General features: G+C 38.2%; 1 protein-coding gene across 31 annotated transcripts in view; it reads right to left on the bottom strand.

The window, feature by feature from the left end:
• TCF4 (transcription factor 4) overlaps positions 1 to 20,130 on the bottom strand; it is a 419,947-nt gene that overhangs the window by 57,228 nt on the left and 342,589 nt on the right. For all 31 annotated transcript variants that reach the window (XM_087927469.1, XM_087927464.1, XM_087927477.1 and 28 more), the window contains 3 exons: positions 11,169 to 11,274; positions 2,137 to 2,270; positions 616 to 748 (listed from right to left, as the gene is read on the bottom strand). In XM_087927469.1, the coding sequence (XP_087783595.1) occupies positions 616 to 748; positions 2,137 to 2,270; positions 11,169 to 11,274 (373 nt within the window). The remainder of the gene's footprint in view (positions 1 to 615; positions 749 to 2,136; positions 2,271 to 11,168; positions 11,275 to 20,130) is intronic.

Here is a 20,130-nt window from a genome sequence, read left to right as displayed (position 1 = left end):
CGGGGTGCAATATGGTGGGGCGCATGCACAGGGATGCATGCGTATGTGGGGATGAACATGCATACGGGGAAGCGCATGCATGCGTGGGGGTGGGGCACATGCATGGGGCGCATGTGCGGGGGACGTGCGCATATTGCATTTTGGGGGAAGTGTGCACTTTGGGCACTCAGTGCTGTAAAAATTAGCCATCATGGACCTAGACAATTTCCTTTTGCTTGTCCTGCAATTTTCTCTTAGAATATCACCAGTTAACAATTATTTTCTCTTCAAGTTTCTGTCCTTTTCCAGATTGCAAGTTAACTTTGAGAGAGCAGCCAAGAATGAAATTTAATAATACAAGTTTACTTTTTTGGAGAGCAAAATCAGACCAGGCAAATAAAAGGGGCTGGATTATTCACAGATCAAACTCTTAACCCTGCACTCTTGTTGACTTGAGTTTCCAGTCAGTATAGCAAGAGCTCCAACCAAATATCCTTTTTAATCTGTGATTACACAAAAAGCAAAGTTTTCTTCTATGATATCTGATCAGCTCCACAAGCTCTTTCTCCAGAAAACAGACGAGGAGAAACTGCCGGGACTTGCCTTCTTCAATGTAGTAAGAACCCTACAACTCACCCATTATACTTTCTGTTCCGTTTGCCGGAGGTGTACAGGAAGAAGCACTGTAATGGGTTGTGGCACTGCGATGGAAAGTGGACATTGGAGGAAGACTGGAATTGATGTCTGCTGAGGAGTGTGATGGGTAGCTCTGTGGCACATAGCAGGAAAAGACAACATTTTAGTTAGCAGGTGATGGTTGTACAGAATTGCTGATTTTCTCGTTCATTCATTCATTCATTCATTCATTCACTCACTCACTCACTCATATTTATATAACTCACATATAAGTGACTCTGGGCAGTCTCAAAAAAATTAAAACTCCATAAAAACTATTTAAAAAACCCCATCCCACCTTCCTTAGCAGCAACAACACAGTCAAATCAGCCATTTGATTGGCTCCATCTCCATTCATGATCTTCAGACCTGCTCACGAAACCACGTTCAGAAAAGCAGCAGGCTGCAGGCTAACTGAACGTCAGGGGAGTCCTGTCCCATAAAGAAGGTTCACTGTATAATGGAACCACTATTTTTAGGAGATCTCTTATTGCCTATAAACAACCTTGATCACCCAGCTTGGATGGAAAGGTAGAATATAAAAAAAACAATTCAGTGACATCCCTCAGGGGGATTTTTGGGGGGTTTGAACCCTTGTTTCATCCTAAAATCTTTGATATGTAGCTGAGAGACCCACAGGCGTTAAGGTATAGCATGACCTGTTCCAGAACCCCAGCAGAACATAAGAACAGCGGATCAAAGAACAAAACTCCATTGTAAGGCTGTAAAAATTGTTCACATTTATGTGAGTAAAGGCCGTTTTAAAGATTGTCACGCAAGGAAGCATCTTCAAAGGAAAAAAAAAAAGAAAGCATCCTCAAGACAGGGTTCTGCTGCATAGAGTTAGCTTTGCTTGGCCTCCTCCTCATTTTGCAATTAGGATTTAAAGTCTCACACATGTGGGAAAAAAGATTTTATTTTTAAACCATGAAATGTACAGTGGTTTTTCTTTCTCTCTCTGTGTGTGCATGTTGTCCATGAAGAGACACCACATTTCTTCATTTATAATTCTGCTTTTGTCACATAGTTTTTCTTCAGAGGTGGTATTCAGCAGGTTCTGACCAGTTCTGGAGAACCGGTAGCAGAAATTTGAGTAGTTCGGAGAACCCACAAATCCTACCTCTGACTGGCCCCGCCCCCATCTATTCTCTGCCTCCCGAGTCCCAGCTGATTGGCTGGGTCGTCTTTTGTTGCCCTGCACAGGAGAATGGAGCTGGAAAGCAGGTTAATGGGGTGGGGAGGGAATGGGGATTTTACAGTATCTTTCCTCTGCCATGCCTACCACAGAACTGGTAGTAAAAAAAAAATCTGAATACCACCACTGGTTTTCTCTTAAGCAGTGAAATCCATGGCTCTTCTCTTCCAACAGAGATAAACATGAGTGTGTAAGAGAAAGTGGCTTAAATTGGTTAATAGTTTATCTTTTACATTTGGGCCACACACACACACAGATTGACACCTAGTGCTGATTAGTAGCCTTACCAAGCGGTCATGAGGATGAAGACTGCAATAGCTACTGGACTGTGGAATATGAGATGAATTGCCCAACATTCCTCCATATCCAGGAGGATTCATTCCACTGGATGAGTTCCACGGATCACTGCTGTGGTGGCCGTCTGCAAAATGTACAGAAGAAAATATGGCTTCTCTGAATACACAGTTTTCTCACTAACATTCCGAGGTTGTGTTTTTTTTTTTAGCAAATGTTAAAATTAGCATTCTAATAGGGCTTGACGAAGGCCTTATGTACTATCCAGTGTTGGATAGTAGCTGACAATAAAAGACAGCAAACACAAGTAGGGAAACTGTGTTGTCATCCTTTGTCACATGGGAGCCACACTAATCTTACGTAACTGCATGAGCATGATTTTTTTAAAAAAAGTTTTCTAAACAGGAGTGCAAATGACATTTCTGAAATTACCACTGATTAGTCAGAGATATTCTGTGCAATTTTGAAAACATTTGTGCTATTTTTATCAGAAACCTACACAGTTGTGACCTACATTGTTATTAATCCTTGCTCAATATGTTTCTTTAAAAGAGCATTTAAATAAGAGTCTAAATAGATTCTGGGGTTTTATTTTATCACACAAATATTTTGATTCCAAGACTTGACTTTTTGGCCAACTTCATATCCCAATGTCATATATAAAATATTTATGAATCAGAACAGAGATATGTATGATTTAGGAAGATGATCAGAAACTTTTCCTATAGACAGACATTTACCAACAAAAGCTAATTGGAAAAGATACATATTTAAACTTAAAAGAAATTTGTCCCCAGAATTTTGTCTTTTCTACCTTTCAGTTGATGAACCTTTATTTTTTGATCTCAGATACTTGGTTTAGGGGAAAAGTTGGGAGATAGCTAAAACGTCATTATGCTTTTAGGGTTATAGATCAAAATACAAGGATCAGCTAAACAGAACTCATTATTTTGCAATAAATTTTAGAGTAAAATACATTATGAGCTATTTTAAGATAAGGCGTAAACACATCTATTTTCTTCCTGACAATAAATTGGTGCCTAGTCTCACAGATTAACAAAACAATCTGGAGTGTGTTATTTGAGTTTTGATTATCCAGAAGATATCTAATGTACTACTTATCAGGTGATCCAAGAATATTAAGCAGTTATGTTTATCCACATGAAAAGTACAATAAAGTCAAACTTTCAATAGTATAAGCCACAAGGGTAAATTGTAAGGCTCTGGGGATGTTCCTGAATCTGCCTTCCAATATCCTTGAAGGAAATTAAATCAAGGAAGCATAAACACAGTTTGAAAGTTGGAAGTATGGTTGCATATCATATTTGTGGGTCAAATGTGAAGCTCTGTCTGGTTATTGGAATCTAATTGTTTCTGCCTTGCTGCAAATTTATTTGACAATAACCCAAAACTCTCTTTGAACTCAACTTTCAAGAAGACAGCAAATTGTTAACAACCATTGAGGAAGCTGAGCTATACAGAAAGTAATCTTTAGCTTAAGTTAGAAGGATCAATCCGTGTCTACTTTCTATCTTTAATAAATCTATGTCAATACACTCATCATAATGGGCAACATGAAACAATTTTCTCAAAGATTTTGATTGGATTGCTCATAAGGGGGTAACCGTCTAAAATAGGGGTGTCCAACTCGATTTCAATGAGGGCCACATCAGGGTTGTGTTTGACCTCAGGGGTCTGCGGTAGGTGTGACCAGCTTGATGTCACTCAGGGGCGCCTGTGGTGGTCTGAGTGCTCTGCCAGAGAAAATGGGCCTCTTGCAACCCTCTGCCAGTGAAAATGGAGCTCATGAGGAGCTCCTGCAGCCCTCTCTGAGCTCCATTTTTGCTGGCAGAGGCACCGAGGGCCTTTGCTATTTCCAGGACGGCCCCATGGGCCAGATCTAAGCTCCCTGTGGGCTGGATCTGGCCCCCAGGCCTTGAGTTTGACACCCTGATCTAAAATTTAAATAAGGAGCTGACCAACAATAAATGTAGCTGGGATATAACCGACTCCTCTCTAGCACAGAAAAAGGGTGCAATCTCTTTAAATTACAGGTAGTCCTCAGCTTATGACCACAATTGAGTCCAAAATTGATCTTGCTAAGTGAATCCTTTTGCTCCATTTTACAACTTTTCTTGCCATGGAATCATTGCAGTTGTTAAGTTAGTAACATGGTGGTTAAGACAGTGAACCAATGGCTTCCCCATTGACTTTGCTTGTCAGAAAGTCGCAAAAGGAGACCAGGTGACCCCGGGACACTGCAGCCGACATAAATATGAAGCAGTTGCCAAACACCTGAATTTTGATCACATGACCATGCGGATGCTACAACGGTCGTAAGTGTGAAAAACAGTCATAAATCACTTTTTTCAGTGCCATTTATAGCTCCAGAGAGTTATAAACACAGCACAAAAAATCATCGGTTGCTCTCTTTCTTCTTTGGAAGAGAATGCGAAGAGCAGACTCCTCTCTAGAACATTAAAAATCTCCACAGACCGTTCTCATCCTGGACATTCATATTTCGAACTGTTACCATCAGGGAGGCGTTTTCAGTATCTTTAAATGTGGACTAATAGATTGAGAAACAGTTTCTTTTCCAAGGTAATAATTGTCTTGAATCAAACAGTGCATTTGTGATTTAGTCCTATTATTATTATAATTATTTTAATTTTTAAATACTCTGTAGTGTGATTGTGATGTGGTGTTTGGGGCACTGTGCTGGAGTAGCTTTCAAATTTCATTGTATTCATGGAATGCAATGACAATAAAGGTATTCTTCTATTGTCGAGGACTACCTGTACTTTTGTCATTCTGTATAATGTAACTGGTATATGTTTGCCCATTGAAAGGCATCGCTTCCAAAATGTGTATGAAGGGTGATACTTTTAGCACGTTCTAATTTTTAAAACTAAAATTCACTTTCAAGTCCATGGTGTGTAAACTTGATCAGCACTAAAGAAACTGATCTCCCTTTTTTTTAAAAAAAAAGTGTGCAAGATGCTTTGCTGGTTTTGATTAAAGTTCTGGTAAGATTACTCATCCTATGAATGACCAGTGAGATACACCTTGGCCAGCTTACAAAGATGATGTGAAAGTGATGGCTTCCCATTGGTATGTGTTCTAATTACCTGGTATTCAGTAATATATCCTAATTCCACTCCCACCTTTTATTTTTATCATCGGAACAACAGAATACATCTTTGGTCAGACTAAGAAATAGTAACTTGCCCAAAGCCAGACACTGAGTTGGCTAATTAAATGAAAAACTGCATCGGGGTGTCAAACTTGTGTTGTCATGGCGTTGTCACGTAACGTATCATTCCCCCCCCCTTCGCTAAACCAGGTGTGGGCGTGGTCAGTGCATGACGCATCTGGACCATGGGCCACAAGTTTGACACTCCTGATCTACATGGTGGCTTGTCTATTAGATTGAAATACTCTAATCACTATACTGGCTATAACTGAATATATTTAGCTAACATGGCTAACAGTTACTGACAGACACATTAATTATAAATTTCCTTATCACCAAAGCCTTTTGTATATAGTGGGGTAATATATTTATCAATGTTCCACCTTTTGAGAAACTTCCAACATGGATATTCCTTGCACCACAGATTTCTGCAGAGGGAATACAGCCATTTGATTGGTCTGCTTTGGATATCTAATGGATTCATATGGTTTCCAGAGGATCCTTGAGGAACATCCTGTGGTCTTGGTTGGCCTAATTGAACCTTGAAATATAGAGGTGGCTGTGCCTTTTACTAAGATTGCTCATAAGAAGCCTCTCCTATTTTTCATCTAGGAGCGCCATCGTCCACTGAAAAGCTTTGGGAGTTGAAGCAGTACATGGGATGCCTAGAGTGGCAATTACATACAACAAGAGAAAATACAACTGAAGATATTTATAAATTCAACTTCAAACCTACTTGATGGCAGTAAGAGCAGTAAAATATCAATTTTCCATTATTATCAAGATATAGGCTGGGGACCATGAAGCAAATTTGGCCAATAGTCGAAGTTTAGTTTAGTTCAGGGGTCGCTAACCTTTTGGACCTCAGGGACCACCAAACTCATAATTTTAAATCCCACAGACCAGAGACCCTGGGAAAATCCCCCCAAAAAATCTGCAGGAAAATTCTCCACCCCATTTTCCCACTGATCGATCATTCTTTATTTGGGATCGCAGGATACCGTCTCCAGCTCTGTTCTCAGGGGGAGAGAGAAAGACTTTTGGCAAGGAAAGCAGCAGAAATCTTTTTTCCTCTCCCTCAAACTCCTCCAGAAATGAGTCTTTGTGAGACTTGTCATGTCAGTACAGCATCTTGGAGCAGGATGCCTTTCAGGGTCCCAAAGATTTGTTTCTGGCAGAGTTTGGGGGAGAGAAAGAAAGACTTTTGCTGCTTTCCTTGCGTGTAGCCAAAAGCAGAAGAAGCAGAAAGAAGCAGCCCGGTGGCCAGGCGAGGCACGTGGGGCTAGTGGGGAAAATTCCCGCCTTCGCCCTTTTCCCCCTCCCTTCACTACCTCATGTTGTTCGCAATGCAAGTGATGCCAGCCTTGTGTTCCCATGGTCCATGTGGGCTGCACAACTTTGTGTTCCTGCGCAGCCTAGATTAACTGCTTTGGGAGTGACGTTTCTCTGAGGACACCAAAATTTTCTCACAGACCACCAGTGGTGCCCAGTCCACTGGTTGGTGACCACTAGTTTAGTTTTACTTTACTGTCATTGCACCTTGTACAATGAAATTAAATACCATTTTCAGTGTACATTATGACTATGAAAATAAATACAAACACATATCCTTCACATTCTATACATTGAATTGAAAACCCCTGATATTGCATTAATATGCAGTAGAATTCAATAGAGTTACTGCCCTGGGATAGAAGCTGTTTTTCAGCCTATTTGTCCTTATTTTTATTATCCTGTACCGTCTGCCAGATGGTAATAGTTCAAAAAATGGGTGGATGAGATGGATCTCTGAGAATGTTTTGAACCTTCTTAAGGCAGCAGGAGCTATAAAGCTCTTCCAAAGAGGGGATAAGGCAACCAATGATCTGGGCAATGACATTAACCCTCTGGAGTGCTGTCCTATCTGCCACTGTGCAATTGGCAAACCATATAGAGGTGCAGTAAGTTAAAATACTCTCTATAGTACAACGGTCAAAGGTCACCAGCAGTTTTTCATTTAATTGTTATTTTCTGAGAAGTCTCAGGTAGTATAATCTCTGCTGAGCCCTTTTGACAAATGCTGCAATGTGGCCTGGTCCTCTTTTAGGGTAACACCCAGAAACTTAAAATTGGCCAGAAAAAAAATATACTTTGTTGAGACTGGAAAACCAAACTTGGGGAACAAGAAGCAATAGCACACTTTTCAGTTAGGATTTTGATACGGGAATGCAATTGCATTGGTTGCTATTGTTAATGCCTTATAATGATGTCTTGTCATGCTCCTACTGGATCTCTCATGTACCTTCAATACTATCGATCTCTGCTTCTTTCTGGGTTATCTGTGAGGGTTGGGAGCAAGGGAAACATGACACACTTCCACACCAGCTGGGCAGAATCAAGGAAACACAGATTTCAGCAAGTTCTGTTTATTGCTAGTTTGGTGGTATATAAAGAATGTCAAAAACTGCAAAGGAAGTTTTCCACCCTCCTTCATAGTGCTTTCATTAAGGTGGAGTCTTTTTGAAGTATCTGAAGTGCTTCTTCCTAACTTTCTGGCCACCTGGGCTGAATCCTTGTTTATATGATAAGCTGCTGTCTTTTGATTGTTTATGTCTACTCTCCCTTTTCTTATGAAAGCCTGCATTTTACTCCCAAGGAAAGTAGTCCCAGGAGGTAAAATGAGGATGACATGACATTGGTGCTGTTGTGGATTATGAACTATTCTTGTTTAAATTACATTTGGGGGGCTTTAATTCTCAATAATATTGATGCTTTAATTCTCAATACTATAATGCTACTCAGAGTCAGTCTCTGAAAACTCCAAGCAATGAAGAAATGTGGGAAGAAATAAGTGTAAACAAATCTCTATATTTTAACAAAAGGAAGCAGCAAAAGAAACACAACATTCAAAGAAGCTAGTACCCCAAAGGAAACACAAGGGGTTATCACAGGATAAGATCAGTAAATAAGTATTATACGAATAAGTCACACATAACTGTTTATTTAAACGTTTTATTTTTGTTTTTCCCCTAATCGTTTTGTTTTTAAAAAATATTATTTATCTCATCTCTGCTATTGGTAATTTTCCTGCTTGTGGTAACTTTTATTCATAAAGAAAAATTCTTTTTTTAAAAAACCATGGCATGAAGTCATACAGTTTATCGGTCCACTTCTGGACTTTCTTTTTCACTCTGTTGTATTTGTATGTCAAGCTAAGGATAGGAACTATCAACACATCTGGCTGACATGAATTCTAATTCATTAATTAAGTTGGTTCTGAACCTATTTCCTGACAAGTTAATTAGGTGACAATGATGGCTGTGAAAGGTGGCAAAAAAGTTATTCTCTGGAATGAAAAAAATTTTTTTTACAGAACATTCATAACATCAGTTATCTGCTAATAAAAGGGTCTGATATCTTTTCTACAGTGATGTAACAGAAAAGATAAGCAAGAAACTTTTGAGAAATTAAAATATCTACAAAAATATCCCAAGGGTGTCTTTTTTTCCAAGAGGCAACTGGACTTTCTGGTTTTTCTTGGAAGACATTTTGCTTCTCATCCAAGAAACTTCTTCAGCTCTGACTGAACTGAAGGATCCTTCCATTCCCCACCATCCAGTCAGAGCTGAAGAAGCTTCTTGGATGAGAAATGAAACGTCTTCAAAGAAAAACCAGAAAGTCCAGTTGAAAAAAAGCACCATTGGGAGAGCCATTACTTGGATGACTGAGAATTTTCATAGACATCTACAAAAATAGTTTTGCCTTACCTGATGTTCTATATATGGTTGAGCCAAAATTCTAATAATTTGGCTTCCTTGCTGTTTTTGTCCCCCCCCCCACCGTCTCATTATTCTATTGATTTCTATCTTGATTCATTGACTTTTTATTTTAGTACATTAGTTTTTGTATGTTGTGAAAAGCTGTGTAGGTATGTTTGCATAAACACGCAAAACACTGTTCATATATTACAGAATCAAACTCAGCCAATGAACAATACATAAATTGAATCAAAAAAGCTCAAAGGGAGAAAACGCTGGCAAATTCCCCCAATTATACATGAAGCTTAGTTATAACTGAGAAGATTTAAAATTCAGTCAATGAAGGAAAAATGATTCAAAGAAAAATGCAGTTATTTTTATTTTATTTATTTTCTTATTACATTTTTATGCCACCCCTCCTCTATAAGGTGGTGGTGTTCAGCAGGTTCTGACCAGTTCTGGAGAACCAGTAGCGGAAATTTTGAGTAGTTCGGAGAACTGGCAGATACCACCTCTGACTGGAGATTTTACAGTATCCTTCCCCTGCCACGCCCACAGAACCGGTAGTAAAAATTTTCTGAATCTCATCACTGTCTATAAGGATCTACAATTTAAAGGGAAAAAAAAACTGTACTGAATTTAAGAGCCAAGATGCCATTCCATAAGGAAGAGCAATGAGACTAGATGAGGCAAATTAAAATCCTTGCAAATTTCCCTGCCTGTTTTTTTCTAGTTGCGTTGGTTTGTAAAAGTGGGTTTGTGGTTTTCATGGAGCTCAAGCAATAATATTATTAATAAATACAGCTGTGGAATATAACGTTTTTAGTATCATTTTTTTCTCCATCAATGATTGGTTTACATGTAAAGTCTCATTTCTGAGATTATATTTAAGGTGAGTGAATGACTCCTCTCCACGTGTGACTGATTACACTGAGGTTTTTCCTGATCAATTTAATTGCTCTATCAATTGAATATTGTTACAAACCATTTGACCTACAATGCTAATATTATTAGATCATTCTTTGAACTGGATGCAAAGAACTGAACACGTTCATCCCATTAGCTGTTTTTATACAAAATATTTTTGTGTGTATCCAACACTAGGGCTTCAAGGTTGTGATTGAAACCATGCCAAAGGGCAGTAAGGCCCACTGAATATGATTAGACTTACAGCATGCATCAGATTGTTTTGCACATCTTGCTGAAAATATCTGTAATCAAGGATTTCCACTAGAGAAAATTAAACCTATCATTATTTCTTGAGCACTATTATGCGCCATTGGTGTTCAGAGTTCGGAATGCTGCATTTCAGATCTTACTCCTTAATTTCAAGTGGAAGGAAGAGGCATACAGATACATTTTTCTTCGTGTTTACCACTCTTCCCAATGAATAGCAATAGCACTTAAGACTTATCTACGCTTTACAGCCCTCTCTAAGCTGTTTACAGAGTCAACATATTGCCCTCCAAAATTTGGGTCCTCATTTTACCCACCTTGGAAGGATGGAAAGCTGAATCAATTTGAGCCTGGTGAGATTTGAACTGTCAAATTGCAGTCAGCAGAAGTAGCCTGCAGTACTGCATTCTAACCACCGCACCACCATGTTTCAGTGTTAAGATCTGGGTAAGGGACAGCTCCATTTTGACCCAGGAGCCCAGCAATTTATGTTTACATCAAATCATGAGCACATTTGCCATGTAGGAGTCTGTGTGTCTGAATTCAAAGTACTATTATTTCACTATATACTATTATTTCACTCCCAAATATGTTCGCTTCCATAAACATTTGGAAGAGCAACAAAGTCAGCAACGTTGCATATTGTGAATTCGTATTTGGCAGCAAAACCGACTGTACAAAATGTTTATTAAAAGATCCCTTTCAATCTGCAATATGTCTTGTGGCCTTGATCGTCCTTTATCTGTCTGGCATGCTACTATGTTAACCTCTTCGCTTTGAAAGAGAAATCAAGATTGCCTGGAATTGTCCATCTGGCAGGAAACTCTGTAAACAAAGAACTGAGCTCAGGACTTCAGTGTCCTGTCCAATGACCCTTAAGGACACGCATCAGAAAATCCCTTCTTTGATAACATCCTACCTTGCATGAAGAAAGAACTAGGAAAAGTGCTGGCTGCTGGTTTTGAGGATGGATAGCCGGGCGAATCCCGATTGTAATCGGCAGTGCTTGCAGAAGGGGCATAAACCTATGGACAGAAAAAACAAGACCAAAAAATTAAATGCACTAATAGCTTTCCAAGAATTGGAATTTTTAAATTTGTTAAAACTGTACAGCACCACTATATGATTCTCTTTATTGGTGCATGACTGTATTTTAAAACCTACTTTAGCAAATATTGAATCTACCAGCGAAACTCTCCTCTTGTAACCTTCAATTGGATAAAACAGTGCATCGCAGGGAAACAATCTTTGCAAATGTTAACTCAAATGGATTATCTCATAAAAAACGAGCCCAAAATCTGGAACCCCTGACTACTGTGGGACTGAAATTTGGCAAACATATGGCCTTTTCCGTATCACTGCCAGTCATCCATGATCATGTGATCACCATTTCCAATGTGCCCTGCCAGATTCCCACAAGGAAAGTCAATGGGGAAGATGGCAGGAAGTCAGAAGTTTCCTCCACTCCCACTATTTTTTGCCTGCCTGTGGTCATTCTGTTTCTTTTTTAGGTCAGGAAATGTCTTTGAAACTATGACCCAACAGGTCACGGTTTGTCTAGTCGATGATAAAACGACTAAAATTTTCTCCATGAAAACCTCTCCTATTGAGGGATCACACACCTATGTCCCCTTTTCAATGAATTCAGATCCTGGGAGTATGCACTTAAAAGGCCCACTCTAAATCCAAATATATATTCACAAAACACATAAACTTATCCCTCAGGATGGTTTTTTTTTTGCCATCTAAGTAGCATTTTTGTGGTAAAAGTCTACTCAATGAGATATTAAAGGCTCATAATTTTACTGTGGAATGCCAGCTTCTTATTCAGTTATTTTTTTTAAAAAAAAAATCTTTTTGAAAAAAATAAGGATGGAATCATGACCCTCATAGAAAACACAAAACATATTTGTGACCCCTTAGGAACAATGGAACATACATCAGTTCTGAGATGAAAAGGCATACCATCAGCATACTACCAGAGAGCCATTAAGTTTTATGAACAATCTGTTTTAGATCCTCCTCCAGTTTTCTTCAACCACAAGGAAGTTTAGACATAGCTTGGGCCAAGTCACCTAGTGAAAATCTGTGGTTGACAATGGAACTGAATCCTCCAGAGTGTCTCCATTCTTAGTCTGATGCCTCAATTGTACCACACTGGCTCAATCCTGTTTATTTTTCTGTTACACATTTTCACCCCTCTGTATTATCCTTTACTGCCTCTGTTCTCCAATGTGAAAAAAGGCTGTGGAAGCACTTTCCTCAACATGCCTTCTCTTGGGACTTGAAGCTCTGGAAGCCAATGAAGCTGCTGACCTCAGGGAAATGATTTCACAGTGAAAGAGAAGACATACATTCTGAAGTTTGATATTATTGCATGCCCTAGCACATTGTTCAAGAATGAAATATGGTAGTTTGAAAAAATAAATAAAGTGCTTAGGTTAGGCTGCATCTATTCAACAGACAATTTCTTCCATCCCTGAAATGAAATCTATCTGGCCCTGGAAATCTGAATTTATCTGTACATCACACTGGAGTTAAAAACCCAAACACGATTATTATAACTAACTTGAATTTAGACTGTACTACAAATGAATGCAAATTTGAATTTAATCTGTACTATTTTAAAATGAAGAATGGAATCGCGCATGATTGAATAACTGGTATGCGAGGGAGAACAAAAAAACTAGATCAGAATGTTTCTTCTTGATTGTATTATTTTGAATAGACAAATATTATTATCCTATGGAAGATACACAATCATGCTGGTTCTTCTAGCCATATTAATAGCAGAATGCAAATGCAATTTACTGCCCAAATGCCTTATCACTGCAGAACTTTGTATCTGCTCATACTTCCTTATTTTCCAACCCACAAATTCATCACCACAGGGAGGAGGAATTCTGGCAGAAAATATGATTGAAACAAGCTGTAAGAAATAAAATAGGAGTCGACATGAGAGATACCTATGCAGTTAGTCCTCAACATACGATTGTGATGCCAGTTTTTATGACCTGCTTTTATGACCTGTGGTCATTAAGCAAATCCATTGCTCAGGAATGTTTTTGCTGAAGTATTGGTTTTCAGCGAAAATATCATTCACGCTCAACTGACCATGGGATGCTGCAAACAGCTGTAAAGGCAGACCAGTTGCTAAGTGCCCAAAATGCGGTCATGTGACTGTGGAGTGGGGAGCAAGCCACTAGATCTTCAAAACTGGGCCGTAAGTATCTTTGGTATGGGGGGGGGGATGTTGTAACCTCAGTTACTAAACAACCAGTTGTAAGTTGGGGACTATCTTTACACCAGACAGCATACATAACAAAACCATTTAGGCTGAAGCAGAATTTCTGAACTTGAAAAGGAAAAAAATATCGTTCTACAGTATCATATCTGCTGCCCCTGAAGGTCAATACTCTGTAAGGCATAGTGTATATCTGGAAGAATTGTAATATCATGAAGGTAATTTTTAAAAAGTCTCTAAACTGATCTATTATATGGAAGTAGAGTTCAAACATTAACGGAACAATGTAAGAAACCATCAAATCATTCCTTTGTTCCCAAGACTAGAAATGGAATTTCAAAAGCATGACTCAAAAGCACTGAAAGTTCTAAACATATCCCAGGATACTAAACCTGCTCTTTTTTTGAGAAGCTCAAAATAACTAGTAAAAATCCAGATCAGCCCAGGACCACCAAAGCAGTGTGCATACATTTGGGGGGTGAGGCACCTCTTTTTTAGTGCTCCGCATATTTGTGCGTACAGTAAACTTAGTAAATATGCCAAAACTTCATTTACTTAACATTTGTTTACTAATAAGCAGACATTTCCCCCCCCTAACAATTCTTTCCAGGGGTGAAAGCAAACTCTATTTAAAAACTTTGATTTCTTATAAGTGCCTGGGCACTTCAGAGTTCCTGGATAATTATTTTTTTAAAATTTGTTGACTATATATACAGCTATTTGTATATTTAATGTTTCTGTTTTTTTAAGATCTTCCAATTCCAGATGGTCAGGAAGACCAAAACATTCTTATTATCTTGATGAAAAGGGATACTTTCCTGCCTTCATTTTGAAACAAGCAAGGAAGGATATCACAAACTAGCCACAGTCTTATTGGGATATTGACATGCTACAGTAAAATGAATGGAAAAAATAATCACAAAGCCAGAAGGGGAAAGAAGAATACAAATATACATCTTACAAACAGGACAATAGTTCACTTCAGAGAATAAAAGCTGCAACCAAGGAGAGAGATCCTAAAGATAATGAATGATGACCATAATAAGGATACAATGCTTTAGTGTATACTCCTGCACAAATGTTCTCAGAATATTTTAATGCTTGGATAGAAAGCACTGTTTTAGTCCTGATCATAATTATTATACAGAAGTAAGTTAAAAGACTTTTTGGGGAAGTATTTGAAATAACTGCATTTTAAAGAAAGAGCAGATGCATAGAATCCAAAGGATGGGAGAGTGATAGATGGTGATGTCATCTTTAATGCTTTGTCCATTATGTTTTTGTTAATTATTTATTAAGCAATTTTATTATAGGCATAGCCCAAAGGACAATTCAACTCCTTTTTTAAAAAAAGAACCAGAAGTGTTGCTATCATAATTAACCACTTGCAGATATATCCACGTAGGCTAAGAGCAGTGTAACCGTGCAGTCCATCCCATTTCTATAATCCATTTTCTGGATTCAGTTTAATATCACATCAAACCAAAAGATAATTTTATCTGGATGGGAGGACCTGGCTCAACTGCGGGCCTGCATTTATTTAAGTTGTGGTTTGCAAACTAACCTAGGAGAAAATGTGAGTGAATTCACAGGGTTTGGCTAAAAGCATCCTCGAACATCAGGAGCACAAACAAAGGCAGTGCTTCTATGATAGACCTGGCTGGGCTGTTTTCTGGTCTTAGGCTGTGCCATCTGGAATGGGAAAGTTTGCTTTCTCATTCAATACACTCCACCGGAGAATAACAAAGAAAAGTCACATTTAGGTTAATGGCTCCTTTAGGGATTGATGTGGCAAGCAGTAGCAATCACTTCACATTCCAAATGAATGAGAGACTGGATAGCTGAACACTGTTTCTCAACATAAAATATCGTGCACGCGCACCCATGTGCACCTCCCCAACCTATTCAAACAATGAAGACTTTTTCCTCTAATTTCTTTGCTTTATGTTTGGGGATAGCCTGGATAAACACCCATATACACAATATGTTTCCCTGAGGATGGTCTCCAGTACAAGTCCGAAAGCTCAGGAGACTAAATCTGTTGACCGACCCAGAATGGATCCTGCAACATTATACTGGGACACCTGTACTTGACTTCATTCTCTCTCTCTCTCTCTCTCTCTCTCACACACACACACACACACACACACACACACAGAGTACACTTGTGTGTTCAGCAATGAAAAGCTCCTCTTGTAGATGTTTATCCTGGACTTGTGTTGGTCTTAAGTCTTCTTTGTAAGGTGCAACAGAGGACAAGAGGCGTTGAAGTCCAGCCTGAACAGAATCCAGTAAGAGGATTGTGGGAACTGCCTTCAGAGAGGTATGTTATGTAGAATGAAATGGAAAAAAAAATCTGGAATATCACATTTGTACTGGCAGAAAGTCTCTGTGTTTTCCATATTCTCATTTATAAAAGTTTCCTGAATATAGTAAAAGGTTGCACGAGGGAGAAGAATATGTGAATCTTTTCTCTACATACACATGGAGAATTTTTAATGAGGATTTTTGGAAATCAAAAAGAAGGACTGGACAAAAATATACCTGATTATTTTGCATAATGGGTAGAAGTTGTTCGAATGTGGTATCATGGGGATCTGAAATAACAAAAATTATTATAAATGTCTGTGTTCTAATAGTTAACTGCCCATAAGAGAACATTCAGTACTTCTGGGATATGAAGGAAATAACCTCAGTAAAAAAAATTCTCTCCAAATTCTTGGAAGTTTCTCATAATTGGGGTTTGCAACCTAGAAATGCAGATCTAAAAATATTCCATCCTTTCCTGGGAGCATCTGTCTATTATAAATAATATGGTCTATTTCAGGAAGAATAATTTTGGTCCTCAAAACCATTTTTACAAATGGCAAAATCTGCTATGCACCCCTTTCTATATGATAAAGCAAACTGACCTGATTATGTTACATTACTATTTCCTGACTATTAAGCAGAATAGCAGATTTAATATCATGAATTTATAGTTGTAGGTTTCAACTTATATATTTTCCTGATTTGGATGTGATTGGGATGTGTGCTTGGCTTGTACTTGCATGCAGGCGGACTCCTTTACAGGCAGTGCTCAAGATATGACTGTTCATTCAACAACCATTCAAAGTTATGACAGGGTACTGACAACTGGCCATCATATAGAACTCCCATGGTCATGTGATCGCAATTTGGATCCTTTGCAAATGGTTCACACTTACAACAGTTGTAACATCCTGCAGACAAGTGATCACTAATGCCAACCTTCCCTGCTGGCTTCCCATAAGTCAATTGGGAAACCAGCAGGGATGGTTGGGAGTCAATCCAATAAACTGCTCACACTGCTTTTTCTCCTGAGAAGCCCTATGACAGAATACAAGATTCCAGGGATCTTGTACTCCTCATAGCCCCCTCCCATCCATATCCACTCCATAGCATGTTGTTCATCTGTCCACAGAAGGACCTCACTAGCCCACTCATGTCCCGAGCACCCACTCATAGCCCTTGATAGACCACTGACGGCATTTCCATACACACACACACCCAGCACCAGTACATCCCCTAGCATTCCTTGCTTGGGACTTCTACTTCTTCCAATTTGAGGACTCACATGAGCCTGGGGCCTGGACTGCCAACACTAAGCGATACAGTCATATGATATTGTGCTTTACAACTGCATCATTTAGAACAGAAATTCTATTCCAATGGCTGTCATAAATCTAGGATCACCTACATGTATTTTAACAGGACCAAGTTATAGGATTATGTGTACTATGGATACAATTCCAATAGCACCACTAAATGTGATATGAAAAAAAAACTACATAGGTTTTCTTTTAACTTTGAAGCACCCATAAGGACTGTTCATTATACTGAGAGGAAAAAAACTGTCTAGCTGAAAGTTACTTCCTTGTAAATTAAGCCCAATGGTTTTTGCTTTTTCTTCAGAGCAATTTTGGACAACTCTGTCCTATCCTCTTTATGACATTTCTTCAAATACTTGAAGACAAGTTTTCCCTAAATTTTCTGTCCTCACAGTTAAACATAGCCAACACCTTCAACTACTCCTCAAAGGTTTTTCCTTCTAGACCACTTATTCTATATTTCATTTTTTCAATGAGATGCCCAGAAACGGATCCAATATTCTAGGAATGTTCTGCTCAATGCACAGTAGGGAGGAATATGTATTTGTCAAAAAGATAAATAGTCTATTCTGATTGATTCTTAGATGGGACTTTAAGGCTGACTACAGGTCATAAAATTCCAGACAAAGACAATAGCAATCCAAAATACTATTTTAATTATGCATAAAAACAAACGTTGAGGTCCCTTTGGGGGAGCTTTTACCTACCGTATAGCTGCTTTCATTGGAGTTATACCAATTAAAATGCTGAAGGACACTCTAGAAATGACCCTCAAAATTTTGTCTTCTGGTAGGACCACCCAAGGAAAATGAGGATAGCAAAGTGAGATGAGACAAGCAAGAAGTTCTGAGCACACTGGAATGCAACTATGCAGAGGATGAGGCAGTTGGTAGGCTTTCAGTGAGATAAAGAAATAGGTGTGTTGAAGATGTTGGTTAACTACCATTTTTCCATTTTAGGAGTACAGCAGATAGACCAAAAGAAAGCAACCTTGAATTGGAAGAAATTATTTTCTAAGGCAAACCAAAGAGATGGACTGTGATCTGACTAAGTTGAAATACTGTACATAAATAAGATGTATCTGACTTATATGTTGTGGAGCTACCTAGAGTTTTTCCAGACTTAGGCAACCTAAAAAATCATTCAAACAATCAACAAAAATAATTGATAGTGATCCATACATACTATATAGTCAAAGTAGCAGTGGAATACCACCAATGTCTTCTGCCATATACATTTTTAATGGTCCAAATGAAGCTTATAGGACTTACTCTTAGCATAATGACTATGATGGTCAAATTGACAGGTATTCAACCTTTTTATAGTAGGAGACATGGAAGTCAGGATGCTATGATTTTTATCCAACAATGTTAAGAGCATGGAGAGAAACTACTCTGGACTCATCTTGGCGTATTATTTGGCATATTGTATCATTGATTCCTGGGAAGAACATCTCTCCTATGTAATTTTAAAATCTGCTTAGATGGAGAGATCCTTGCTGCTGTTTGATCTGGGTAAAGAGATATGATACTTGAATTGTTCTTGAATTGTTCTTGAATCTTGATCCAGAAGATTCATAATTGTCATCTAAATAGTAATTGAAGCAGTAGGCCAGGCTCCAAGAATGCTGAACTTAAGACTTAAGAGGGAAGTGATCAGTAGATCTTAAATCTGAAAGAACTGTAGACTTTGCTATTGAGGCTTTCCTTGTCAAGGCTGAAGTTAAAAGGGGAAATAGGAAAATCTAGGAATTGCAGGAAATGGGGCCATTGGGGAAAATGGGAGTCATCTGTTCTTTATCATATAAAGGCAGAAGAAAAAAACTCAAAATTATTTGAACTATCTGCCCTCAGTGAATTAGCTCTTGAGGATAATCATCACTGTTTATTCTTACAGAAAGTAATGATGAAATAGGGAATATCATAATCCAAATACTGTATGATGACAGAGAATGGGGTCATCTAATATGTCCCACTGTATATCTCAAGTACACTAAATGCAGAGATACCTAATAAGAGTTCAAGATTTTCATGATAGCACAGATAAACTGGTCAAAATGTCCAATGAGGAATCAGTCAATGCATATAATGCAACGCAATCTAGTATCTTCAGACTCCTTTATGTTGATTTATTTTTCTTAAAGAAGATGGAGACACATAATTTGTATGCTTTATTCCTCTAGTCTGTTTTATTGATGGTCATCATGTTAGAGCCAATGGCATCACTTACAAGAAAGTCAATGAAGATTCAACTGCAAGAGAATCAGATACTAAGAACATATTTTTTAGGCATAAAGACTCAATTCAGATGAATTTTCAGTATTCAAGCCTAATAGACTGCAATACTTTGCTATAGCAGGACTGCTTGATTGATCGCTTAGAAAACTAGAGAGAACAATCCCCAGATTCTGTCATAATAGATTTAGTACTAAACAATGGTAAAACCTATGAGCGGGCAGTAAGAATTGTTTCTGTGGTCCCACTAAAACATGGTTTATTTCTAGAATGTTCTGAGGCATGTGGTCAACTCTGGGAAAAAATAGTCTTGTTCTTAGGTGTTACCATTACATCTGAATATGGACGTTGAGTATGTCACATTATTTTCTATCATCTTTAACATACTTTACACAGAGATTTTTTTTTAAACATCCCCTTTCATCACTTATTTACAAACAGAATGAGGTTTCTAAACAAATTATTTCAAATATTTACACCTTGGTACATTCCAGCTCTAATCTCTATTTCTACAGAAATTTTACTGCCTCACCACTTCCATATGCTAGCAACCATTTGAAACCATGCCTCAAAGAATTCACTTTGTAAATAGCAGGGCAACAAGAATGTGTTTTTGAATATTTTCAGATGAGCATAATGCAAATTTCAATTCAGCTATCAACTCAAAATATTCATTAATATGAGCAATCATACAGCACAATTAATGAATTCTTGATTACTGGTTGGTGGAAACATATTTGTCAGGTCACAGTAATTGCAAAATTAACAGCAAGT

This window comes from Pseudonaja textilis, chromosome 2 (assembly GCF_049901715.1).
Source record: "Pseudonaja textilis isolate UNSWEBS1 chromosome 2, rPseTex1.2, whole genome shotgun sequence".
NCBI lineage: Eukaryota > Metazoa > Chordata > Lepidosauria > Squamata > Elapidae > Pseudonaja > Pseudonaja textilis.
This window is presented reverse-complemented; position numbering and strand designations above follow the sequence as displayed.